Raw genomic sequence first — 27,984 nt, 5'->3', positions numbered from 1 at the left:
AATTCCGCCCATAAATTACAAATGTTTTGACAGTGTAGCCATGGAACCGGAAATAAACAAAAGCTGGGGGTATAAAGTACATGCTTATCGATTAAAAGAGGCAATTGCCAGGCCAACATACAGCTATTTCGCCTTAAAATTATCTATCCAAATTCAAGGGTTTTACTTGAGTTTTTACCATGGATAAAGAAGATAGCAAAAGGTAAGCTTTTTTCAAGATATTCTTTAATGTAGTATTTTCAGAAATTAAAACAAGCTGGGGCGCCAGTTGAATATGTACGACATATTGTCCAGGATGATTATTTGGCTCATCCTTACCCATATGAACCAGATAATTGTCGAGAAGAACATTTCCCTATCAACAGCAAAATGTTTGTAAAGATAGGAAAATAGCTTTAATATTGACTTTATTTGACAAAGTATCTTGGTTGGTAGTTTGAGTTTTATAAACCCCGCATCTGTGGGGCATCAATTATTCTCCCTAAAAAGTTCAGTGGTAAATCAATGAAAGAAGAATTTCAGTTAAGTTAGATGTATAACAGTTTATAAACTGGAAAATAGTCGTTTGGTTATATTGCCATCCCTTCGCGATAAATTGATCATCACCAAATTCACCGTTCGTTCCTTGGTGAAATTTTGGCAATACCTGAGAAGTTATCAAATCCCGTTCATAACTTTTTGCAAAACGGTTTTAAATAATATATATCACGTGATCTTGTCTTTGTCTCAACGGCATTGCTAAAAAAACTCAAATGGCAAGGCTACGAAATCAAATCTTCACCATTGATAAGCACACTCTAAAGAAAGTAGGGGAGAGAACAGTTCCATTAGCTCTGTATGTATCGATATCTGTATGAAAATAGCTCTTGTATAAAAAACAATAGTTTGAATTCTAAAGAATATAGATCACGCGATGATCTTGTCTTTGTCTCAACAGCATTGCTAAAAAAGCAGAGAACAGTTTCATTAGCTCTGTATGTATCAATATCTGTATGAAAAAAGCTCTGTATAAAAAACATTAATTTGAACTCTAAAGAAAGTAGATTGATATAAATACATTGGTGTTACCTTCCATTACTCAGGTTAGTTTGCATATAATGCTGAAAGTTGGCGAAATGAGTCAGCAAGAGGTTTGGGTGGTATTATGAGACGGGCTTGAGTTTTGTGTTAATTTTTAGTTTTTCAAACCTCTTCCCAGTGAAAGGAACTCTTAAAGGACCCTTAGTGCTTCCGCCCACCTCAGTAGACAGTGACATTTAGTCCTTTTCTATTGGGTACTTGTTCTATGGATATTCTCAAAATTACGGGTATAAACACTTGAAACCCGTGCAGGATTTAATCCCACACGTTTAGTCTGGTTAGGATGTACACGTGTTCTAGGGATGTCACCGGTTAAAGGAGGATGCACGAAAACCTTCGCTAATAAGTTAAGTCCAACAGGCATATTTTTAGATTCGATTGCGGTTCTAGGGGCAGCTGATTTTATGAATAAGTCCAAGTGCTCCCAACGGTAGATCAGTTCATGTTGTCTCAGCAATGTGTTTTTTTATCATTTTATTTTAAACCGTGTATTTTTCATCAGCTTATTCCAGGGATACCATTGCCTTTTTCTTTTTACATCATGTACTTGTGCTTTATTTATTTCTTCTTTTTTTTCGCTTTTCCGTCAATTTGCAGAAAACCAAATTACATTAGACACACGCATTAATGTTCAACCGTCATTGGTGCTACATGAACAAGAATTGATCATACAACTTAATTTGGTTGCAACCCAGTCTTTCTTTTTTTTTTGGCCTGCAGCCAAACGCAGTTAATCCAGGATACTTAAAAGTGATGGCTTATCTTAAACGGAAATTAGACTGCTGTTCAGGTAAAGTTTATAAATGATAAGATAGGTAAATAGCAAATATTTTATCAATATTTAGCCAAGGTAACGCTGGAAAATGTTGCGTCAGAAAATTTCCGCTCATAAATTACAAATGTTTTGACAGTGTAGCCATAGAGCCGGCAATAAACAAAAGCAGGGGTATAAAGTACATGCTTATCGGTTAAATAGGCCATTTCCACGCCGGCATACAGCTATTTTGCCTTAAAATCTCTCTCCAAATTCAAGGGCTTTATTTTAGTTTTCACCATGGATAAAGAGGATAGCAAAAGGTAAGCTTATTTCAAGATATTCTTTAATGTAGTATTTTAATAAATTTAGACAAGCTGGGGCCCGGGCGTCAGTTGAATGCTTTTGACACAGACCCCATTTCCATAGATTTTTAGATCGATCTATCCCTGTGGGGAGTCTCACTAGATTACTGTCAGCTTGGCAGGCTCAAGCGTCTGTCACGCCTACTAAAAGCTCTAAGGGGGTGATTAACTATGGTGCGCGCCCGTCTGACTGCAATTTAGCGTGAACCCCCAGGGAGTTAGGTCGATCTAAATTTTAATAATAATAATAATAATAATAATAATAATAATGAGATTCTTCTATGGCGCCTTACATTCTATCTCAAGGCGCCTTACAATAAAGGCTAATATACTAAAATCATTAAAATGACTACAATATTTTAATCATAAACTCTCATTGGAAACCATTTAAAATTTACACTACTAAAAATCAATCTTATTAAAATACATATATATATTTTATAAAAAAAAAACTAAGAGATATAGACAGAATTAAAAATGTGGGTGTTTAAAAGAGATTTAAAATTGTCAAAGTCTTCTGTTTTTCTAATAAAATTTAGGAGACCATTCCACACTTTTGGGGCGTAGATTACAAAAGCACGATCTCCATAACTTTTGAGGCACCCCTTCTCTAAAACAGAATGTTCTAAAATAAAATCATTCTCAGTATTAAAACGTGTGGACCGCCGTGGTAAGTTAAAACAGATAAGATCAGATAAATATAATGGTCATTGTGAATGGATCGCCTTAAAAATAATACAAAGTACTTTAAAATCAATCCTCTGCTTCACAGGCAGCCAGTGTAATTCTTTCAGAATGGGAGTGATATGGTGTGTACTATTGTACTTAATTTGACAAACCAGTCTTGCAGCTGAGTTTTGAATAACTTGTAACTTTTTAATCTGATAGTCACAAATACCAAAGAGGAGACTATTGCAGTAATCTAATCTTGATGATATAAATGCATGTACAATTTTTTCAGTGATTTTGTTATCTAACACTTTCCTTATTTTTCCAATGCGCCATAGTGCATAAGATGCTGATTTACACACTTCAGATACACGCTTGCCCATAGTGCCATTTTCATCGAGGGTAACTCCCAAATCTTTTACAGAACTAGATGGTTTTATAAGAACATCTCCTATGCAAATGTTGGCATTTGCTACATTTTTTCTATTTGCCTTGAACCTTGATGTAAACCATATCAACTCAGTCTTACTATCATTAAAGCCAACATGTTCACTTTCATCCATTCTCGAATCTCTGCAAGACAAGTCTCCATAGAAGTGATTGTTGCAGACTGGCTGCTCTTGCATGTAATATATACTTGTGTGTCATTTTTTCAAGAAATTTACCTAAAAATGGTAGATTTGATATTGGTCTATAGTTTTTCAGGACATTTTTACACAGCCCTTGCTTTTTAAGTAATGGCCTAACAATTGCAGTTTTGCAGTTTGATGGATCGATCTAAATTTCTGGAAATACACCCATAATGTCTAGGTTGATTATTTGGCTCATCCTTGGTCCTTATGAACCAAATCGTTATCAAGAAGAATGTTTTCCTATAAACAGCAAAATGTTAAAAAAAAGTTAGGAAAATCACCTTTAATATTGACTTTGTTTGACAATTTATCTAGGTTGTTAGTTTAAGTTATCTAAATCTTGTGTCCGTGGGACATCAGTTATTGCGACAACAAGTTCTCTTTATCAACAGTTTGTTTGTTCAATGTAGGGTTGGCGGGGGTCCACCAAACACCAATCATTGCATCAAGTTACAGAGCTGGTGTGATCTCTTTAATCTCCCTCTCATTCTCTCTCTCTTTTTCTCTCATTATTATATGTTTTATTTTTAGCAATGTATACAATATGTGTAGACTTGAAATCGAACCCGCTCCCTCTCGATGAAGATCAATTTTTTTTCTCTATCAAATTACATGTAATTGTCAAAGTTGATTTTCACTTGTACCCGAGGTTTTTTAATATGTCTCTCTCCCTTCTCTTTTTACACAGCTCAGAGTTTTGGCCTATGGCTTGTGAATAAAAAACGGACGCTCTAACTTTTGTAATATTCATCACTGGAAGAATCTGCCATCAGCGGTAAATAGATGAAAAGTAAAATCTCAGTTAGGTTAGATGCATAGCAGAAGATAAACCGAACAATAACCGTTTGGTTATGTAACCATCCCTTTGCAATAAATGGATCATCACCAAATTCACCGTTTGTTCCTTGTTGAAATTGATACAACTATACTGGTGTTACCTTCCATTAATCAGAATAGTTTGCACATAATGCTGAAAGTTGGCGAAAGGAGTCGGTAATAGGGTTAGGTTGTATTATGAGTAAGATACATAGCTTGAAAGGCGTTAGATTTAGTAATTTTGAGCAGCTGTTTAAATTATGTGTCATGTCTGTCACAATTTACTTGCCACTGCATACGTGACATAAGAGGTTAGGCACTCCCGGCATCATTGTTATGTTCAATGGAATTAGACCGACCAAGATCAAGCTCGTCTGAAGTAAAAACACCTTCCAATTTCGAAAATGCCCTTTCTAAATGTTATTCTAAATTATCCAATTTAGATGATTCAATCGCTGCTACCAGATATTTAAGGATTGCTTATGTTTGACTAGAGATGTAACCCGATGAGTCTAGCCCGAAGTGTACGTCACTAGTGATTATATATAAATTCGGAAATTTTCCGAGTGTTCAAAGTCAAATTCCGAGTGTTCAAAGTCTTGAAAGATGTTATTCTACCAGTAGTTTTGTGTTGATTTTGTTTAATAAATCTCTTCCCAGTGAATGGAGCACTTAAATAACCCTGTGACCAACTTTAGAGACAGTGATATTTAGTCCTTTTTCCATTGGTTACTTACCAGTTATTATAGGGATATTCTCAAAATTAGTAGTACTACCACTTGAAACTCGCTCAGAATTTAATCCCACAAGTTGAGTCTGGTCCGGATGTACACTTGTTCTAGGGATGTCACCAGTTATAGGAAGGTGAATGAAAACCTCCACTAGTAGGTTAAATCCAACAAGCATATTTTCAGATTCGATAACAGTTGTAGGTGCAAATGATTTTATGTATAGATTCAGGTGTTTCCGACAGTAGATTGATTCATGTTGTCTCAGCAAGGGGTTTTTTATTATCATTTTATTTTAGACCCCCCCCTTCCGCCTTTTTTGACATGAAGTAAAATCTGATTTACGTGTTTCCAAATGGTATTTGCTATGTTAGCTACCACATGACACACTGGCATGAATTTTATTTTCAAGTTTTCTAAATTGATCGGAATTTCATACATAAGGCTTTCCTGAATCATTGACCACATTTTACGACTTTTGATGACGTGAATTTTTCATCAGCTTATTCCAGGGATACCATTGCCTTTTTCTTTTTGCGTCATTTACTTGTGCTTTTTTTTATTTCTTCAGTATTTTTAGATTTCCTGTCAATCTTCAGAAAACCCAAATTGCTTTGGACACATGCATTAAATATTCACTCGTCATTGGTGCTACATGTACAATAATTGATCTTACAACTAAATTTGGTTGCAAGCCAGTCTTTATATTTTTTCATTGGCTGCAGCAAAACACATTAGATCCAGGTTACTTAAAAGTGATGATTTATCTTAAACGGAGATTTGATTGCTGTTTGGTAAGTAAAGTATATACATGTGTAAATGATAAGATAAGTATACAGCAAATACTTTATCAATATTTATCCAAAGTAACGTATTTAATTGGAAAATGTAGCGTCAGAAAAATTCCCCTCAGAAATTACCAATGTTTTGAAACTGTAGCCATGGAGGCAATAAACAGAAGCTGATGGGATAAAAGGTGCACTTATCGGTAAAAAGAGGCCATTTCCACGCCAACATACAGCTATTACGCAGTAAAAATCTATCTCCAAATTCAAGGGCCTTATTTTAGTTTTCACCATGGAAAGAGAGGATAGCCAAAGGTAAGCTTGCTATAAGATATTCTTTAATGTAATATTTTGAGAGATTTAGACAAGCTGGGGCCCGGGGCGTCAGTTGAATTTATTTATTTATTTATTTATTTATCTTTTTTTTTTTGTTGTTGACATATTGTCTAGGTTGATTGTTTGGCTCATCCTTAGTCTGTATAAACCAAATCGTTGTCGAGAAGAAAAATTTTCCTATAAACAGCAAAATGTTTAAAAAGATAAGAAAATCAGCTTTAATATTGAATTTGTTTGACAATTTATCTAGGTTGTTAGTTTAAGTTATCTAAATCTTGTGTCCGTGGGACATCAGTTATTGCGACAACAAGTTCTCTTTATCAACAGTTTGTTTGTTCAATGTCAGGTTGGTGGGGGTCCACCAAACACCAATCATTGCATTAAGTTACAGGCCTGGTGTAATTTCTTTCATCTCCCTCTCATTCTCTCTCGCTTTTTCTCTCATTATTATTTGTTTTATCTTGAGCATTGTATACGATGTGTGTACATTTGAAATCGAGCCCACTCCCTCTCGACGAAGATCAATATTTGTATCAAATTACTCGTCAAGTTTCTTTCTACTTATACACGAGTTTCTTGTAGAAAACCCAAAATCCATTTGGACAAATGCATTAATTTTTCAACCATCATTGGTGCTACATGTAAAAGAATTACTCTTACAACGAAATTTGATGCAACCCCGTCTTTTTTTTTTCATTCCTTGCGGCAAGAGACAGTAGGATGATGTAACATAAAAATGATTATCTTCCTCACATTACAGATATCTGCGCGCCCGTGTCCACTTTTCACATTAGATCTACACCCGAGACCACTTTATGGACGAAATCCGTTAGGAAAATCCCCCATTTTGATCTATGCTAGGATCAAACTCACACCACGTTGATTGTGCTGCAATGATTGGAATACTGAGTGAAATTTATCAGCACCATGTATTCGAGACGGTGTATTTGTACATACACTCAATGTTCGACCATAATAAGACGTAAAAAACAAACACAATAAGTCACTGGACTAATAAAACTTAGTCCTTTTAAGTTTAAATGACTCTTGTTTTGTAAGTTCTTTTTCAGGCTTTGTTCAATTTAAGAACTCTTTCGGGCGATTTCTTTTAAAGCGTCTCTTCTTTTACAGAAGGAACGCACACTTGATGTTTTTTTTTTTTTTTTTCCAACTCATTTTTATTTTTTGTGCTCAAAATTGGTAATATAAGAGTTTGATCAAAAATGTTCATTAGCTTGGTAGTTGGATCATAAGTGAAAATTATCAAACACAAGCCGAAAAACATTCATACTAGATAAGAGAAGAGTTTATTTAGTCATTGATATATAAATTGACATTCACATATATGTGATGTTGCGTCAGAAAAATTCCCGCATTAAGAAAAGAAATGTTTCGAATCTGTAGCCATGGAGAAAGTAAACAGAAGCTGAAGTATAAAGGGCATGCTTACCGGTTACAAATAGTCCCCCACCTGATATGCATAAAAGCGTTTAGAAAAGCTCTTTCCTTCAATATGTGATGTGGCCAAACAATTTTCACGGTGCATTAAGATAAACAGTAAAAGAATATCCACAATAAATTCGGCAACCGAGAGGTGCGGCAACATATAGATAATTGCGGTAGTATTTATGCCGAAACATCAAAATAAATAGCCCCGCCGTTCGAGCCTTTTAATCAGATTCAGATCACATTAACCAATCAAAGCAACGGAAAGGGGGTCACGTCACCTTCCCACCAGGCCATGCCATGTAAACAAAGCAGCATGGTCGGCTGTAATGAAGAGTCTGAGGAGGGAGACGCGAAATCTTCGCCAAATTCTCATCTTTCGTGTTGCATGCACATAGAAGAAGGTAGCTAATTAAGAGACTCTAGATACCATCACACGTGTTCGCTGGGAAAATTTTAGAGTCGCAGCGAAACAATGGCGGAAATTTGGCAGCAGAGAAGCCGCTGCTGTTCAGTGGATCCGTACAGTACGGATTTAGATAAAGGATTCGACGATTTGGAAGCCAAACCACGATGTCACTTTTCTTGCTACAGAAAGCTAACTAACAAGAAGGGGCTATCTCAGGCGGCAAAGAAGTATGAGAAAGCTGGGAAACAAGGCAGTCCTGCTGAAGAAGGTATGTCAACATATTGTAATTTGTTTTTAAATCAGCCCTGATCGTGTGATGTTTACATTGTACGTGGCTGATGTTACATAACAATATGTGACTGATAAAAGTGATATGAAAGAAAGAAAAAAAAGACAATGATAAAAAAGTTTATTAGTGTTATTATTATTTTATTTGTAAATACTTAGAGGTTTTAAGATATGAAACAACTCATTCTCTGTTGAATAAGACCCCATTTCCAGAGATTAGATATATCTACTTTAGGGGTTCACGCTAAACAGCTGTCAGTGGGGCGGACACGAAAGTTAAATACCCCCTTACAGCTTGTAGTAGGCGGGACGGACATTTAAGCCGGATTATCTGACAGTAATCTAGTGAGACTCCCTGCGGGGACAGATCAATCTAAAAGCTCTGGGAATACAGCCTAAGCTAGCTGTATGTTCTTGCCATGATTAACATCTCATTATTAGTTCATCCATATTAGCATTGCATTTACACAAAATAATGTAAGGCTTCACACAACAAGATATACAAACAAATGTTATGGTGGGATTTTATGAGACAGAGGCTTAAGTATCATGGTAGAATCTTTTATGTTATTTGTGGAGTGTTCCTCCCCCCCAGTTACATTGCTGCTCATGTGCAACCATTAGTGAATATAAATATGTATAGGCTAAGCCCAACTTCAATGAGAATGTATTTTAGGGAATATTTACTGTATCTTGTGAGCCAGAAAAAGTAGGATAGCTTTTCACAGAACAAGCTGCAATGTGATTAATTTAATTAGGACTGTTAGGAATAATCCTTGTAACTTTCCCTTATGAATAAAATCAGTAAAGGTATACATAAATAGTATCAATAAAGAAATACGTTGACAAACAGTATCAATTAAGGAATAATTATAATGAGTAGGGTGACTGGTAGATGTAGTTCAGTTTAAAGAGAAGAGTCACTTTTATTCAAAGCATCTGATATTAATCTGGGCAGCAGAATGCTAGTGGGCTCCCTATTAATTATTAGATCTTTAAACTTGATTTATTTGTCTTAGTTGCAACAAATATTAAACAGTGGGTCTCATTTGCCTATAGTTTGTTACAGCTTAGTTCCTCATAAAAGGAACATGTTGAGCCACTAATACATTGAATCCTATACCTACCCTATGCCCTTTGAATCATGAGGATATATGTAATTATAGTTGTTAATATCACTTGGTGTCAATCATGTGATAAACTCACATGCGACTGTCTTATCTTATTTCATTATTATTTATTTATTTTATAATTAAATCATAGTGATTGTATATGCAATAGCACTTGCAACAATCAAGGATTTGCGGTCTGCTCTGTATTTGCTAAATCATTTGTGTATCCAGGTATCCAGATGTTTTTATTTGAAATATGTATTCTATGTTGTCTTTTTATTTATACAGGGCAACTGTTTTTATAACTGAATTTTGAGCACATTACTATTTTTACATATCTTTGTTACACCCACTTGGATATTTATCCAATGTTAAAGTTGTTTCTGTAGTAGTCAGTATCTGCACATTATAATGCACTAATATATATGGTATGAAAAGTAAAATGTTATTTTGCTTCTTTTAAAGAACCATCAACCAGGTGTACTCTTCCCAAAATACAAGGTCCATCTCCCAAGAAATTGAGATCAGTCTCAGGGTTTGGTATATCAAAGTCACCAGTGCTGCCAGCTATCTGCATTATTTGTAAAAAAAAAAAAAAAAGTTGTGGTCACTTAGTCTAATTTTTGCAAGTGTTTTGATATTTAATGGGGAGACACTCATTTTGATGTAATTTTCACATTCATAATATTTTTTTTATTGTTTTGTATGCCCTTAATTTGTTTGAGATTGAGCTATTTAATTCCTGCCAGAAATGTTTTTCGATTTTTATGTTCAATATTTCTAAAAGGTTTTCTATTTGATATAATTTCTTTGGTGGGTTGTTATCTTCGGATAGATTCTGTCCATGTGTTTCCCTTTGTATCTTGCTCAAGACTGTGCACCTGATTTACAGTTCTATTATCTACTAGTAGTTGTTCCAGTCTAAGACTAATCTTTAGACAGGTTTAGTTATAGTTGAAATAATAGGGTAACTGCCAAGCTTAGCTCTAAAAATGGTATTGCTAGCCTGCTTTCTTAGACCTAAAATCCATTTGCAAAACTTTAAGTGTTCCTGTTCGAATGGCATTTTATTAATCTTTGTATGTAGAAAGTTATAATTTCACAGTTGAAATAATTAAGTTGGAAAAATATATTATATTTATCATAAAAGCCTTGTTAAATGTGAGCTGTTATTTCTTTTAATATGCTGTTATTACTAGACAATGCTGCAATTAATTGCAACAATTAAACTTCTTTAAAAATTGTACCTCTGCAATTTAAAGATAAACTTGAACATAAAAAACTCAATTATTCTACCTAGTGAAGCACTTATATATTTTTGAAATAATTTTTTGAGCACTTGCCAGCTTCATAAACAGACAGTCCGCATGATACCTAGTTTGTAACTCTGCACATGCATTTATACTATTTATCAGTGTAAAATATTGAGTCAAATAATTTTAAGTGATTATATGCGCTTTAACACACCTGACAATTTAAAATGCATTCAATGTAACATTACTGAACATACATGCAAGTGATTATATGATCACTATATTGGGTAATAGTGTGACCTGTGTGCGATTGTAGAAGTGGTACAGTGCACAGTCTACGGGCTATACTACATACCTTTTTGCCGTGAATTCACGTCATCATTTAGCCAATTATATAAATACACCTAAAATACACGTATTTTCCAACTATTAAAATCTTTCTCTCGATATTGACATCGATTTTAAAAACCTAGGACGTATTTTTTTTTATTGAAACAACGCATGGGAATCATCTATTAAATGTGCAAGCTTCGCATGGAAATTCATTGTTTACATCGATCAGATGTAGGTCAAGTGATCACGTGACCCCTTTCCGTTGCTTTGATTGGTTTAAAGGGTAGAACGGCAGCACTTGGAACTACTCGGATGTCTCCGCACTCGACAGTCGAGGATTGCCGATTGGAACGGCAGGGCTATTCATTTTGATGTTTTGGCATAAATACTATCGCAATTATCTATATGTTGGCGCATCCTACGGTTGCCGAATTTATTGTGGATATTTTTTAACTGTTTATCTTCATGGCACCGTGAAAATTGTCTGGCCACTGGAGCTTTTCACACAATGAAACGATAGACCAGTGTAGGTAAGGGACTAAAAAGGCCATTTCCACGCCAATATACAGTTATTGCGCACTAAAAATCTCCCTCCAACTTTTCTTCAAAGGCTTTATTTTAGTTTTTACAATGGATGAGGAAGATGGCAAAAGGTAAGCATGCTTTAAGCTATTTTTTATTTACTACTTTGATAAATTTAGACAAGCTGGGGTGTTAGATGAATTTGTCATATTGTTTTGGTTGATCATTTGAATAACCCTTGGTCAGTATGAACCAAGTTGTTGTCGAGAAGGAACGTTTCCCTGTCAACAGAAAAATGTTTGAAAAGATAAATTCAGCTGTAATATTGAATTTGTTTGACAAATTATCTAGGTTGACAGTTTGAGTTATCTAAATCCTGTGTCTGTGCGACATCAATTATTGTGACAAAAAGTTATCAACAGTTTGTATGCTCAATGTCGGATTGGTGGGAGTTCACCAAACATTTCCAATGTGTAATACATGTAAAGGATTTGGTATTGTTGACTCAAGTTACAAACCTGGTGTGGTCTGTTTTATCTCTCTCTCATTCTTTCTCTCTTCTTCTCCCTCTCTGTTATTTGTGTAATCTTTAGCAATGTATACAATACAATACAATACAATACAATACAATACAATACAATGTAAAACCCGCTCCCTTTCGATGAAGGTCGAATTTTTACTTTATCAAATTACACGTCAAGGTTAATTTCTTCTTAAACCCTAGGTTTTTTAATATGTCTCTTTTCCTTCACTCTCTTCCTTCTCTTTTTACACAGCTCAGTGTATTGGCCTGGGACTTGTAAATGAAAAAAAATCCGGATATTTTAACATTTGTAATATTCATCACTGGAAGAGTCTGACGTCAGCGGTAAATAAATGAAAGTAGAATTTCAATTCAGTGTGATACAGGTACGTCATAGTGGATAAACTGAACAATACTTGTTTGGTTATATTGCCATCCCTTTGCAATAAATGGATCATCACCAAATTTATCGTTTGTTTTTTTGGCCAAACCTTGGCAATTTCATAGCTTTTTGCAAAACGGTTTTAAATAACATAGATCATGTGAAGATCACGTCTTTGTCTTAACAGCATTGGAAAAAAACACGTGTGTTTGCAGCTTTTATTGATCAACAAATCTGCTTTGATTACATTGAAATAATTTGTTGAAGAACTTTTGAATAACTGGAGTATAGAGAATATTGTACCAAATGCTGAAAAATAATTACCATAAAGCATCCGCTTGTGTTAAAAACAATGATACGTATACAATTTGGCTCATTGCACCCAAACCCAATATAGAGATGCATTCCACACGGTGAAGTGCCCAAAAACAAAATTGAATGAATTCAAAGCTGTTTTCAAAATTTTTAAACATATTTGTATATGGAACAAAAATCCAATACTTTCTCAATTTAAATTCAAATTTTTATTTTTACCATGCCTTTACATTACGCTCGGAGCTTTACCTCTTAAGGTATGTTCCGGAAATGTGTGATAATGTTCCGGGTCATTTTATTTGAATTTTAATATCGCGCTCCGATATTATATATGATGTAAGGATGTTTTTTTATAAATATCTAAACTGCAACTCGAGGGGCTTGGCGTCGTGGCTAATACTACGTTATTTATGTTTCCCAGAAAAGTTGCCAAAAAGTTTCAATTTGTTCAAGTACTTGGGGCAAGAGAAAACAGTGTTTTTTGTTGCTGACCAAAAAATATATTGTGATTCCATGGTATTTTGACATTCCTGATATAATATATGGATCACGATGGGAAAAATAATTAGATCAATGCTTATTTACCTGTCGGTAGGATGTATTTGCCCCGTTTTGTAATATTCAGTGAGAAGCAAACTAAAGTCGCTCAAAAAACAATTTACTGCGCTATACAGAATATTATAATATATAATAATATATATTATAATGTTCACAACGTTATACTTGTAGGAGATAAATCAAAGAACGGAACCAGTGATTACTGAATTTTCAAAATGAGTAAAACGTTTCACAGCTGGACGTTTTGCATTTGTGACAGTTACGTAACTGTATGCTCCTTTTGGTGGTAGACGATGAATTATTATTATTATTATTATTATTATTATTAGGAAAAAACGTTGTAGATATATTATTATATGCAGATGATGTGGTATTTATTGCTCCTACTGAGGAAAACTTGCAAGCTATGCTTGATAAGCTAAGTGAGTGGTCTTATAAATGGAGTTTATTTGTTAACCAAAAGAAAACAAAAATCGTACATTTTAGAAAACCAGGTGTTGAAAGGAGTAACTTTCAGTTTAATTGCGGTGGAGTGCCACTTGATTATGAAAAGTCTTATAAATATCTTGGAGTTACCTTAGTAGAGACACTTAATTATAGTACAAATGCAGATGTGATGTCTCATGCTGCAGGTAGGGCACTGGGTTCCATAGTAGCTAAGTATAAACATCAAGGATATATGGGGTATTCCACGTACACAAAGCTTTTTGATTCTTGTGTTAGTCCCATTCTAGAATATGCAGCAGGTGTTTGGGGATATAATGAATATAAGCAGCTAGATAAAATTCAGTTTAGAGCCGCCAGGGTATTTCTTGGGGTGCACAGATTTACTCCTCTTCTGGCCATAGAAGGTGATATAGGTTGGATGAATACTAAATGTAAAAGATGGTTGCACCTTATAAGATTGTGGAACAGACTTTTGAGCATGAGTGACGATAGGATTACAAAACAAATTTTCATTAGAGATTATGACTTGGCAAAAGAGGGTAACATTAATTGGTGTGCTCATGTCTCTCGAGTTTTAGCTGTTTGTGAAATGGAGCATTTGTTTAATGATTTAGTTTATTGTGATGTTGGCGTTATAAAGAACATATTATTTAAACTGCAGGAGAGAGCCTGGAAAGAAGCAGTATTAAAAAAAACAAAGTTAAGGGTCTACAGAAAACTTAAAGAAAATGTATTTGTGGAAAATTATGTTAAGTACAATTTAAAAGCTGCAGAAAGATCGATCATGGCCCAGTTTCCATTACATGTAGAAACGGGCCGCTTTGTTAACAGAAATTTAGATGACAGACTATGTTTTCTTTGTAACACACAAAAAGTAGAAGATGTGATGTCTCATGCTGCAGGTAGGGCACTGGGTTCCATAGTAGCTAAGTATAAACATCAAGGATATATGGGGTATTCCACGTACACAAAGCTTTTTGATTCTTGTGTTAGTCCCATTCTAGAATATGCAGCAGGTGTTTGGGGATATAATGAATATAAGCAGCTAGATAAAATTCAGTTTAGAGCCGCCAGGGTATTTCTTGGGGTGCACAGATTTACTCCTCTTCTGGCCATAGAAGGTGATATAGGTTGGATGAATACTAAATATAAAAGATGGTTGCACCTTATAAGATTGTGGAACAGACTTTTGAGCATGAGTGACGATAGGATTACAAAACAAATTTTCATTAGAGATTATGACTTGGCAAAAGAGGGTAACATTAATTGGTGTGCTCATGTCTCTCGAGTTTTAGCTGTTTGTGAAATGGAGCATTTGTTTAATGATTTAGTTTATTGTGATGTTGGCGTTATAAAGAACATATTATTTAAACTGCAGGAGAGAGCCTGGAAAGAAGCAGTATTAAAAAAAACAAAGTTAAGGGTCTACAGAAAACTTAAAGAAAATTTATTTGTGGAAAATTATGTTAAGTACAATTTAAAAGCTGCAGAAAGATCGATCATGGCCCAGTTTCCATTACATGTAGAAACGGGCCGCTTTGTTAACAGAAATTTAGATGACAGACTATGTTTTCTTTGTAACACACAAAAAGTAGAAGATGAGTATCATTTTTTATTTGATTGTCCAATTTATAAAGATTTAAGAAAAAAATGGTTTGAAAAAGTAAAAGTGGGTGATCTTATCTTTCATGACCTGGAAGTGGTTAAGGAGAGACCTCAAGTGCTTTTTACAGATTTTCATAGAAGCACAGCGAGGTTTCTCTTTAACTGCTTTCAGGTCAGAAAGAAGCTTCTATATAACTAATGTTTGGTAACCGGTGACTCTGTAAGCCCATAGGGCTGGGCCGTTACTTATATATTCACATTATTGTATTATATTTGTATATATTCGGCATTGTCACAGAAATAAATCAATTTAACAACATATTATTATTATTATTATTATTATTATTATTATTATTATTATCCGTGGTTTCAGGAGAGTGAAACTTAGATACAAAATTATTTATATGGGGCCCTAAATCTATGCACTAAATATTTATAAGAGCATGCCTGTGACCTCAGTTGCACCTCTACATTGGTAAGGTTGACTGGCGTGAGGCAAGGCGACAACATTTCGCTAACTTTGTTCTCCGTTTTTGCAAATACTATAGTGTATGGAATTTATGATCTAGGAGTTGGAATAACGTATGTAGACAACCAGGTGTCAATTCTCCTATATGCAGACGACATTATGCTGGTTACACCGTCAGCACATAATTTACAGGTGATGCCTCACTGCTTTGTCAGCCGGTGTAAGCGCTGCGGATTTACTACATATGCTAAGAAATCAAATCTTCACCATTGATAAGAACACCTTAAGGAAAGTAGATTGATATTACCTTCCATTAATCAGAATAGTTTGCACATAATGCTGAAAGTTGGCGAAAGTTGGCGAAAGGTATTGTGAGTAAGATACATAGCGTGAAAGGCGTATTTAATAATTTTGAGCAGCTGTTCAAATCATGTGTCATGTCTGTCACAATTTACTTTCCCACTGCATACGTGACTTAAGAGGTTAGGCACTCCCGGCATCATATTAATGTTTAATGGAATTAGACCGACCAATATCAAGCTCGTCTCAAGTAAAAACACCTTTCAATTTCGAAAATACCCTTTCTAAATTTTATTCTGAATTATTCCCTTTAGATGATTCAAACGCCGCTACCAGATATTTAAGGATTGCTTATGTTTGACTAGAGATGCAACCTGAAGAGTCTAGCCCGAAGTGAACGTCTGTTAAACCTCTCTTCTGGTCCTCAAATCAAGTTCGGTCCCTTGGTTCTAAACTGTTTACCAGAGGCTCTGTTCTGGTCCTACACCTGTAAATGTCCATCGTGACGTGTTCAAACGTGTTCCCCAAACGTGTCCTTGGCTGACTCTATTATGGGCCCCAAAATTTTTCTGCGGTATAGTCTTCATTTGGAAACCTGCCAGTATGACGTTCGGAGGAGGGGAGGGGATTAATTACTTGCAGTTAAGCAACTCAACTAACGGTCATTTGGTTGATTCGCGAGATCAACGGACTAGCTGGCTATTATTTCACAGCATAAATTGAAAGATATAAATGGCAGAGTAACCTTGTGTCGCAAGGATACTACTTATAGTTATTTATTCCCTTCATGCTCCCCCCCCCCCCCCCCCCCCCCCGGGCACTTGTAATTGATACGCCGTATCTTGATTAATGTGGAAGAATCGAAAGATGAAAAGAGCGCCCAGACATGATTTTGACAGGTCAGGTCACAAAGTAACGGATACGGCATCTCAGGCCACAAAATATGACTTCACAGGGCAGTGAACAAACTCGAGAAATGTCCCTCTCCAACAAAATCCCGAGCATATATGGTCACACTGCTTCCTACATGTCTTTACAACAATTCAGTATCATTATACTGAATTCTATTACTGTTCTATTACTGATGTTGTATTCAACCATCTCATAAAATTTGATATTTGAAGAAAGTTTTATTGCAGGATTTTACAATATCACTACTTTACACCATTGCTATTATATGGCGCAGAGTACAGGTTCAAAACAGGTATAGCTGCAAACAGTAAAATTGTTTGATATTAATAAAGATAAAAACAATAATGTTGATCATAATAACTAAACCACTCTACAGGCTAGTCTATGGGTTATTGCCAAGATGTGTTTAGTTTATAACATTCTCCTCTAGTTCGGGACACCGGAAAATGTTGCGTCAGAACAATTCCGCTTATAAATTACAAATATTTTGACAGTGTAGCCATAGAACCGGCAATAAACAGAAGCTGAGGTATAAAGTACATGCTTATCGGTCAAAATAGGCCATTTTCACACCAACATACACCTATTTTGACTTAGAAATCTATCTCCAAATTCAAGGGCTTTATTTTAGTTTTCACCATGGATAAAGATGATAGCAAAAGGTAAGCTTATTTCAAGATATTCTTTAATATAATATTTTGGGAAAGCTGGGGCGTCAGTTGAATTTGTTTGACATATTGTCTAGGTTGATTATTTGCCTCATCCTTGGTCTGTATAGCCAAGTTTTTGTCGAAAAGGAAAGTTTCCCTATCAACAGCAGAATATTTGAAAAGATTAGAAAATCAGCTTTTTAAAATATTGAACTTGTTTGATATTTTATCTAGGTTGATTGTTTGATTAATCGAAATTCCGTGTCTGTGCGACATCAGTTTTTGTGACAAAATGTTCTCCTTATCAACAGTTTGTTTGTTCAATGTCGGATTGGTGAAGGTTCACCAAACACCAAACATTGCTACAGACCTGGTGTGATCTCTTTAATCTCTCTCATTCTGTCCCTTTTCTCTCACTATATTTTATTTTATCTTTAGCAATATGTGTACACTTGAAATTAAACCCGCTCCCTCTCTATGAAGATCAACTTTTTCTTTATCAAATTACTCGTCAAGTTCCATTTCTACTTACGAGGTTCTTGCAGAAAACCCAAATTGCATTGAACACATGCAATAATTTTCAAACCGTCATTGGTGCTACAGGTTTACGTGTAAAAGAATTACTCTTAGAGCAAAATTTTGTGCAACCCAGTCTTTCTATTTTTTCCATTCCTTGCGGCAATAGACAGTAGGACGATGTAACTTATAGGCATATGGACGAAAGGAAACGATAGGAAAATCCCCCTTTTTGATCTATGCTAGGATCAAACTCGCATTCGACGCAAACCACTTTGATTTTGCTGCAATGATTGGAAAACAGGGTGAAGTTTATCAGCACCGTGTATTCGAGACTGTGTATTTGTATATACTTAATGTTCGACCATGATAAGGTGTAAAAAAAACAACCAAATAATTCAAGCCACAGGACTAATAAAACTTTGTCCTTTTAAGTTTAAATGGCTTTGCATTATCAGCTCGCTCTTGTTTTGTAAGTTCTTTCTTAGCATTTTTTCGTTTTAAGAAGTCTTTCTACATTGTATTTCGGGCGAATTATTTTACAGAAGGAACACACAATTGACGTTTTAAATATGGACTTCCTTATCAAATGTTCAACCGTTTTTCTTTTTTTCAAGTAAATGTTTTCCAAGAATTGTGCTCAATTTTGGCTGCTGGTCGACGTGCTTTTACAAGATAATATAAAAGTTTGAGCAAAAATGTTCATTAGCTTGGTAGTTTGATCATAAATGAAAATTATCAAACACAAGCCGAAAAACATTCATACAAGATAAGATGAGAATTTATTTACTCATTGCTATATAAATTGACATTCACATATATGTGATGTTGCGTCAGAAAAATTCCCTCATAAAAATAGAAATGTTTTGAATCTGTAGCCATGGAGAAAGTAAACAGAAGCTGAAGTATAAAGGGCATGCTAACCGGTTACAAAAGGCCATTTCCACGCCAATATACAGCTATTGCGCACTAAAAATCTCCCTCCAACTTTTCTTCAAAGGCTTTATTTTAGTTTTTACCATGGATGTGGAAAATGGCAAAAGGTACGCATGCTTTAAGCTATTCATTAATATACTAATTTGCGAAATTTAGTCAACTGGGGTGTTAGTTGAATTTGTTTGACATATTGTCTAGGTTGATCCTTTAAATTTTCCTTGGTCTGTATGTCGAGGAGGAAAGATTCCCTATGAACAGCAAAATGTTTGAAAAGATAAAAAAAATCAGCTTTAATATTGAACGTGTTTGAGAAATTATCTTGATAGTTTGAGTTATTTTAATTCTGTCCGTGTGTCATCAATTATAGTGACAAAAAGTTATCAACAGTTTGTTTGTTGTCGGTCTGGTTGGGGTCCGCCAAACATTGCCAAAATGGGTTAGATGATATTATGAGTAAGATACATAGCTTGAAAGGCATTAGGCTTAGTATGTTTGAACAGCTGTTCAAATTATTCGTCGTGTCTGTCACAAATTACTTTGCCTCCTTATCTGGTTATAGGTCATTCCTAGCTTTTGTTAATATACAAGTGCAAGCTTTTAGGTATTACATGGGAGTGCACAGATGTACACCAATATTAGCATTTTACTGAGAAGGTTGGTTGGCATTACTTTACACACAATGAATGTGCATGATTAGATACTGGGATATATAAATGGCCGCGTGCCATCTCTCTTTTAGGTCAATAAAAATGCACGTTTTTTGTTCATCCAATTCATCGAATAAATGTTGTTCATCGGGGCCAAACTAACACCTACCTTTCAAATCTTCTGTATACACCTGTTATGTCAACCAATATAAACGTCCCTATTCTAGTGAATTAAAACACATATAAAGTGAGTTGAAAAATAGATATGAAAAAAATGTACCACAATCTGCCAGTTTTTGGTACAACGGTAAGGCTGTCGTCCTTTTATTACTACTTATGAAAGTGTAATCATGGATGCAATAAACTGAAGCAATCTTGACCAACAGGCTTCTTCCCCCCTTGCTCTCCGTGCCGACAGACGGCAACGGAGATTACGACGTTTTCACCTGAGACAGAATCTACAGTATAAGGATACATGAACGATGATGAAATTTACGAGAGATTCCCTCTGTTTACCACAAGAAGAGTGATGGAAAGGGTGGGGGAGATCCTTTACGCATGGCAGATGTTCCTTTGCGGTTCCTCAAGCCAAACGTTCGAGACATACTCTAGTAGCACATTCATGGCACTTTTTACGCAAGAGTTCTACTTCCGGTACGGTGATAACGAGAGAAACAGTGATCGAACACTACAAGAGAACTTAGCGACAGGTTAACAATAGCTTCGTGCAACACCACTCGAAAATCGCTAACATGTAGTCTTCACGTTACCAATATGGTTCTCTCGTTTACGGTACCCCGTATACCAGTTACTAATTACGTAGAACGCGCAAAGGCAAAACACCTGGGCCCAGATTCATCAACACTGAATAGTGCTATCCTGTGGATAATACTACCTGTATCTACAACATAACATTGTTATCCTGTGGACTGTTATCCCGAGGAAAAAAAGGCATTTTTAGCCTCTGGACAACAATATCAGAGTCAAAGAAGCATGCAGTGTCTTCCAAACATAGCTCTATCCAGTGTTGATGAAACTGGGTCTCGACAACTTAATAAAGGCTGAGGTCGCAGTAAATTGAAAGTAAAATGTATGTTTGATAAAATGAGATTAATAAATGATGTCAACAAATTCCCTTTGTTCGTTTTTATACACCGTATGTAAATAATAATGAACTTATCGAATTCTTAAAGGTACATACGAACCGAGCATCGGTGGAGCGTGGCTTCCCAGTAACACATGTAAACCACTTGTACTAGTTTCTTATACGACTCAAATAAATTCGACATGCCAAGGGATAAACTGAATAAATCATTGGATCAGCCATAAAAGAGCTTTAGACTTCTCCTTTCTTTAAATTTTTGGTTGTAAATTTAACCTACTTTCATGACCCACTTTTCCGCTCCATTGACATACAGCATAAAATGCTAGCAGAAAAATCAGTTCAAACATCATTTTCAGGTACAATTGAACAATGTCTTTTGGTAATTCTCTTAGTTACACTACTTGAGACTCTATGCTGGCATTTGGTTGGTTTTTGTGACACAAAATTGACTATGTATGCATCTTTAACTATTTTCATGAATGTGGGGACGTATTTATTACAAAACCCACATGTAATACAATGATGATATTTTTCTTAATTTTTTTTATACTTGCATAGCATTACAGATAATCAGAGAGCTTTGATATCTGTCAAATTCAGAATGTAAATAATTGATGTCGTAGCTTAAAACCCGTACTTTTTACTAGGGTGAATCCTCCCTAGAGGCGAAAGAAACGATTCACAAAGCACTTTTTTAAAAATTCTGATCCAGCATGAAAAGCACATTTATTATTATTACTATTATTATTATTATTTCATTTTTTATTTTAGATTACAATCAAGTGATCGACGACCTAGACGAAGTGTTGAAAATAAAGAATATATGGAAAATTTTTCAAAGTACTTAGTAGAGATGCTACCCCAGGAGAAAGAGTCAGTGAATCGCCATCAACAGTTAATCAAAGTGATCTTCGGGGACGAATCAGATCCTACCAGAAATAAATTATCAGAGCTATCTGAAATGTGCAGAAATATCGGAACGGGTTTTGAATATGCAGTGGACGTAAATGAAATTTGTAAGAGGGCAGAATCCGCAGGAAAATTGTTAGCTGACTTCAAACAGACAAATCATACATTTTATAAATGTTTGCCCTTTAAGTATGCTGAGCAGGAACTCAAAATTCTGTTGAAAGCTTCAGCCAAGAACATTCATCCAGAGATGATAGGTATGCCCAGTTGTTTGAAAGTGAAGTTAGTGGGTAGTGCCACCGACGGTCTTGCGATCCCTTATGTGATTCACAGGGAGGATAAATCACCCAACACTTTAATGGATGCAGATATTATGCTGGTCCTATCACCTCCATTTTTCCCTACAGTCATGTCTCGCAGAGAATCTGAGGCAACAACCGAGGCAGCGTTGCTCGTAGATGGCCGGGGCTGTCACCCCGGTTATGTCAAACTTAAGATCCAAGGCCAACACTGGTTGTTTGATGTGCCAGATATTTTGGAACGTGATTCTGGGGGTATATACCTGAGCAACACATGTGCGCAAGTTTACATTCAACGCGTGGGTTCAAGTTTCGGAAATTTAAAAGAATTATTGGAAACTCCAGAAGTACGCATCCATCTTCATGGCCCAGCGGTGACCTACGAGATGCTAACCAATCTTTTTTACAAAGAACAAAATCTTGTTATGGCTGGCGACTTTGTTGCTTCATTTCCGTGCAAAGAGTTTCCACGCGAAGCAGATGAATGGCTTAGTCGGGACAGAAAGAGTGGTTGGCCTAATGTGGAGCAAATCAAAGCTGTGAAAGAACTTGGCTGCCATTTTGTTCCAGTTACCAATCCCGGTGATAAAGATTCCCGAACCGAATGGAGGATCTCTTTTGTATCAGCTGAGCGACATCTTTCCTTGTCCTTAAATCAAGTCCAGCGCCATGTTTACCGTATCATAAAACTGATACACAAACACCTACTGGGAGAATCCGGCACACTTTCTTCCTACCACCTGAAGACAACGCTGTTCTGGTTGTGCGAGCGTATTCCACAGGACAGGTGGACAAACGAAGAGATGGGACAACGTTTCTACGATTTCTTTGACCTCTTGCTTGATTTTCTCCACAAGAAGTGCATCTCAAACTACTTCATACGAGACAACAACATGATTGACTACCTGGATGAAGAATCTGTAAACGTTATTGTAAACACTTTGCACACCATCCTTGATGATCCAAAGGCAATCCTAACGGAAATCCAAGCAACGTATAACATTAGTTTTGATCTAACGGATCCCACGTTTTTATATCAGGTTTATCGAGCTTTATATAGTCCCAGGCTATTCGACTCACCAGAAAATGACTCGGACAGTGTCATGGGGGCAGTCGGGGGAGCAGTAGGCACTTTTTCAAATAATGACTGGAACAAATCCAAAACAAAAGTAAAAGAAGAAAAGGGGTTAGCACAAATTGCGATGGAATATGCTCTCTGGAAGACAGCGATAGATCAGCTAGGATATTCAGCAGTTGACGAGGATTTCATAAAGGAAATAAGTGATGTTGCGAAGGATATTGTAACCGATGTACCCAAAGGAGTGGTTGATGATGGATTAGCATTAGCTCGGTATCATCCTGCCATGGAGTTACTTAGGAAACTCATTGGTATGGTGAACGAATTTGAATTAGCAATGAAACAAACACCAGCGGATGAACATGCCGACGATCAGGAAGAAGCGACAAGAAAACTATCGTACCCAACACAGGAAAAAAAAGATGACCAACATAATGCAAAATTGCAATCAGTTGACTCTCTTGATGAGGACCAGACCGCACCATCTGGTAATAAAAAGAACGGGTTGTTTGAGTTCTGCAAGAGAGTTGATAGACTAAGAAGAGAGAGACAGCTTATGCAAGAGATACAAAAGTTCTTTGGAAAACGTGCTGGTCAGGAATTGGACTTAGGCTAGGGACAAAGACCAGCAGAGGGACATGCCGACAATCAGGACGCAGCCTCCAGATAACAGTCGATCAACAGAAGGCTAGTCTGACGATCATGACGATGAACAAACATGATGATGCCGACCAAAACGGCAACAGCAAATATAATTATGGTCTATGAATTTTATTATTACAATTATTATTATTATTATTATTATTATTAATATTATTATTATGTGTCATTAAGCGAACGTGTTTTTAGTTTAGAGAACATATAAATTGGAGGATATTCAAATTATACTTAAGTGGAGGGAAGACTTGTGACTTGAGTTTGAGACGAGCTAGGGGCAAGCCCACTTTTTTCAGCTTTGCCGGCAATCCGATTGCCTTGTTGATATCTTTATTGGGAACTTGGGGATTATTTCGCAGTGTTTCAATCGTGTAATTATTTTTTTAATTTGGTATTTATCGATTTTACCTGCTAATATTATAGGCGCATCATATTGTATAAATCTGATGAGGACGCTTCATCTGGATAAGTGCTCACTACAACTGACATGGAACACTATCACGAGGAAGCCCTTATCACTAAAACAGCCATGTCAAGTGACAAAAGATCTATGGAGAAGCAGAAACAATGATTGGAAAAACTGTTTTTTATTCAAGGGACGAATATGTGGACGAGAACATAAAGCTACGTAAGAACATAAGTCTGGGTTCACAGCCGGTGAATATGTGCTGATCGACGAACACGGAACAATGAAACAAGTTTTTTTTTTTTTCATTTTGTCATTATTGAATTGGTCAGGAATTGGTCATTTTGTCAGTATTGAAGGTACATTAAATATAAGGAGCACAGTGACACTGAAAGAGAGCAAGTGCACTTTGTCCTGCATCACTTCTCCTGATATGAGCGTTTCACTGAGGAAACAAACTGAAACCATGTGCTTCTGCGTAGCCATCACTGTACATCAATTTATCTACATTAGTAGAGCAAGCACTTTTACGAATATGCACGTACTTACACAATATACATGTATATTATACTGTATTGAACCCTAATGTAACGTAGTGTAGTGTAGTGTAGTTGAAATTTGTAGCACGGCCCTCAGTAAAAACTGTAAACAACCCCCACCCATCACGAAAAAACACTGTGAGAATATTTTTAAGAATGTGCAAAAATCGTGGGTTTCAAGAAACATTATTGTTATTGATAAGGTTATTTTGGCTAAGTCGATATTGACACAGTTTTCATACTTATTTTATTTTACCAGAAACATTTTGAATCATATTAATATCTTTAAGTTTATGTTTATAAAAAGCAAAGGGAAGTATTAAGATGTTGATGTAAAAAATCCCATATTGGTTAAAAGAAAAGTTCGTGTACAAGATTATTAAAGTGGGAGATTTAATGATCAGTGCGCTTGATATAGTAACAACATTTCCAATTAAAAGATAACTTGTTCTTCTGGTGATGGGCGTTGGAAAATGATATCCGTGTTGATGTTAGGGAATTTAAGAAAATAAGCAAGTGTATATATGGTAACAATTGGGGTCAGAGAGGCTACGAATCCGCTATAAGAAATCATTAGACGTAATGTAAACACAGGCTGCACGATCGTCTGCTTTAACCTGTTTTTATTTTATTTTTTTAAGTTATCTGTCACTAATCCTACCTAAAAACTTTGTTTTGTTCAGAGCCATATGTCCTAGTGTTTATCCAAACGAACTTCGTAGTTTAGTCTTTCATTGTAATCCATAATAAGGTAAAAATAGTCCAAATTTGAATACACACGCTGGACACACTTCCATGCTGAGGGGCCATGCTGTTAGGTCACGACCCCGACCTTTGACCGCGACGAGTGTTGACGTAACGAGACAAGTCTATAGATAGGGCCGCAGAGCTCCAGAGCGGGGCGATTCGAATCTGACAGTTCTCCTTTTGTTGAAAATTCTACTAGACAGCTAGCGCCAATGAGTTAGATTTTTTTTATTTAGTAGGGTGCCCCTGCAGGGGTTACCCGTCTTGCAGTAAGCGCAATTGTATGTAATTTAGAATAGATTTTAATTTAAATAATCTTAATTTTGCCAGTTACTATAGTAATTGCTAGATCGTAGTTACGTTCTCAGTTAGATCATTCCCGTAGCTTACCCTCCACCCTGCCTTAGATTAACTGTTTTCATTACTAAACACCCGCTTGTATTATTGTGCACTCTTTGTGCAAGTAGTTAAGTTGAGTTGAGATTACTTTCTCTGTTTTATTTCGAAGAATACACGTCATCCTAAGTTATCTTCACATGTTATCTAAATGGGTTCTCTCTGTTAAGAGAACATGTAATCTGGGGCGCGCTACATTCCCCCAAACTAAGTCGTCCTTTGATTGCCATGTTACCAGTCCAGCTACCTTACTCCACCTGCGAGATGATAGATGTCGATGCATGCTACCCAGCTCCATCCAGGATATTGACTCATCTGCACTCGTCACCGAAGTCTCAGTTTTATAGACTCTTAGGACTATATGTGATAATCGAACTTGAGAATTTGATGGTAGATTTTTGCGTTTAATAAACACTATTTTGAAACACAAATCTGCCTCTTTATTTCTGAAGGACAGGGATATACTTTCCCATACGAAGTTCCCACGTCCCGCTCGGGTGTCGCGGTCGAGCGGCCGGATCCCTCGCGTTACAATATTTTGTTCTAATATGAATCGAGAAAAAATGGGGACTTTTGGCTGTTGTACCGACTTAAATATACACTTATTCGACTTCTATAGATATGGGTTGGTCAATTTGACTGTAAAGATGCATAATTTTTTTGAATGAAGAAGGACATCATTTACATGAGCGATGTACCTAGGAAAAGAAATACATATGTAGAAATATCACAGGTGGTGGGACATTATAGTATTATATATCTATGGAATATCAAGTTTCAATATACTTTATCGATTATCAGATAATTAAGTATTTTGACAAATCAAAACTATACCCAGTTTGAATTAATTTTCAGAGGAGTGCGATTTGAAAAGAAAAATTTGACTAGAGCAGTAAGGTTGAAATTTGTCTTGAACAAATTAGAATGCATTAAATTCCTAGATGAAATGTGCCATATGTAGTCAATCACTTCAGAGCAGTTCTGTGAAAAATATTGTATGGAATTTATCATGTAGAAAAGTATCTAAACAAGGTTTTATAGTACGTAAATGTTGTGAGATCTGTTTATTTCACGGTCATTTCTCTGTATTATGATTAAAACTTCAAAATTTTGAGAAATCATTAATTGTGACAATTTTCTAAATATTCTGTTAAAAGTGAGAAAGAATTTTTTACAACAGTTGTATTGAATGACAATTAATTTTACATATGTACCTGTTTAAGAATAGGGGAAAACAAGTGATACTGAGGCACTGTTGAATCAATTTTATGCTTTATTTTAAATTGCACACAGCTGATTTTGGTAAATAAATTTAATTTTAAAAATATGTTATTGTTACAAATTCTTTTGATCAAATGCCATATCTTTGTTTACCATTCGAGTGTTTTTCACTTTAAAAATAAATGTAGTACAATGTATTGGAGGGCAAAGCTTACGATTTTGACACACGTTTTATTACTATCATTTTAATGTACATTAACCACTGATTAATCGTTGTTTAAGACTAACGTGTTACACAACTTACAGATAACATAGCCATGATTTGTTGTCGCAATACAAAATAACTGATCACTTCAATGGACACACAGGCCTACCCAACTACCAGACTCGGCACATAAGGATCCTGAATTAACCGGTATACCGGACCACACTACCCGTTTTCTAGGTGTGTGTCAGATCGCTTTTCATTGGGAACAGGCCCTAGTGTTTTCTTTGCATGTATTTGAACGTATGGAAGTGAAGCAAAGAAGCGGGTGGCGGCCTGAAATGAATGATTTTAGAACTAATTCATCCAAAAAAAAAACAACAATCAAAACCTGATGCAATGGTCACTCGGTGTTGTTTTCACCCCTGATTTAATTCTGGTGCACTTAATATGAGTACTGTGTTTAGTCTAAAAACACAAACAGACAGCCGAACAGCGATCCCAGCACTGTTCGAAATCAGGCGGCAATGCCTTATATACTGAGATGTCACATGACACGGAATCGGGAAGACAGAACGAGAGAACAAAAGACGAAACACCAATAAGAGGGGGGGTCACAGAAAGTGGTATCAAG

At 35.8% G+C, this 27,984-nt stretch overlaps 1 protein-coding gene and 1 long non-coding RNA gene across 6 annotated transcripts; both read left to right on the top strand.

The window, feature by feature from the left end:
* The first annotated feature begins 112 nt into the window (after positions 1–112).
* Positions 113–27,251, top strand: LOC147760585 (uncharacterized). Of its 5 annotated transcripts, none has more exons than XM_087017905.1 (2): positions 113–202; positions 21,665–27,251. In XM_087017905.1, exons 1-2 carry the CDS (start codon positions 180–182, stop codon positions 23,793–23,795), a joined length of 2,154 nt encoding a protein of 717 aa, XP_086874031.1. In that variant the 5' UTR covers positions 113–179; the 3' UTR covers positions 23,796–27,251. The 5 variants fall into 5 exon arrangements, with proteins under 5 accessions (XP_086874031.1, XP_086874032.1, XP_086874033.1 ...); XM_087017906.1 differs by lacking the exon at positions 113–202 and adding an exon at positions 2,058–2,157; XM_087017907.1 differs by lacking the exon at positions 113–202 and adding an exon at positions 5,846–6,144.
* On the top strand, positions 7,477–10,719 carry LOC106178656 (uncharacterized). Its single transcript, XR_015335536.1, has 2 exons — positions 7,477–8,288; positions 9,886–10,719. It is a non-coding gene; the product is annotated as an uncharacterized LOC106178656 (long non-coding RNA).
* Positions 27,252–27,984: the final 733 nt, after the last annotated feature.

The sequence above is a fragment of the Lingula anatina genome, chromosome 7, assembly GCF_051362555.1.
Source record: "Lingula anatina isolate TDL-2025a chromosome 7, LinAna3.0, whole genome shotgun sequence".
Taxonomy (NCBI): Eukaryota; Metazoa; Brachiopoda; class Lingulata; order Lingulida; family Lingulidae; genus Lingula; species Lingula anatina.
Note: the sequence above shows the minus strand (reverse complement) of the source record. Positions and strands in the feature narration are given on the sequence as shown.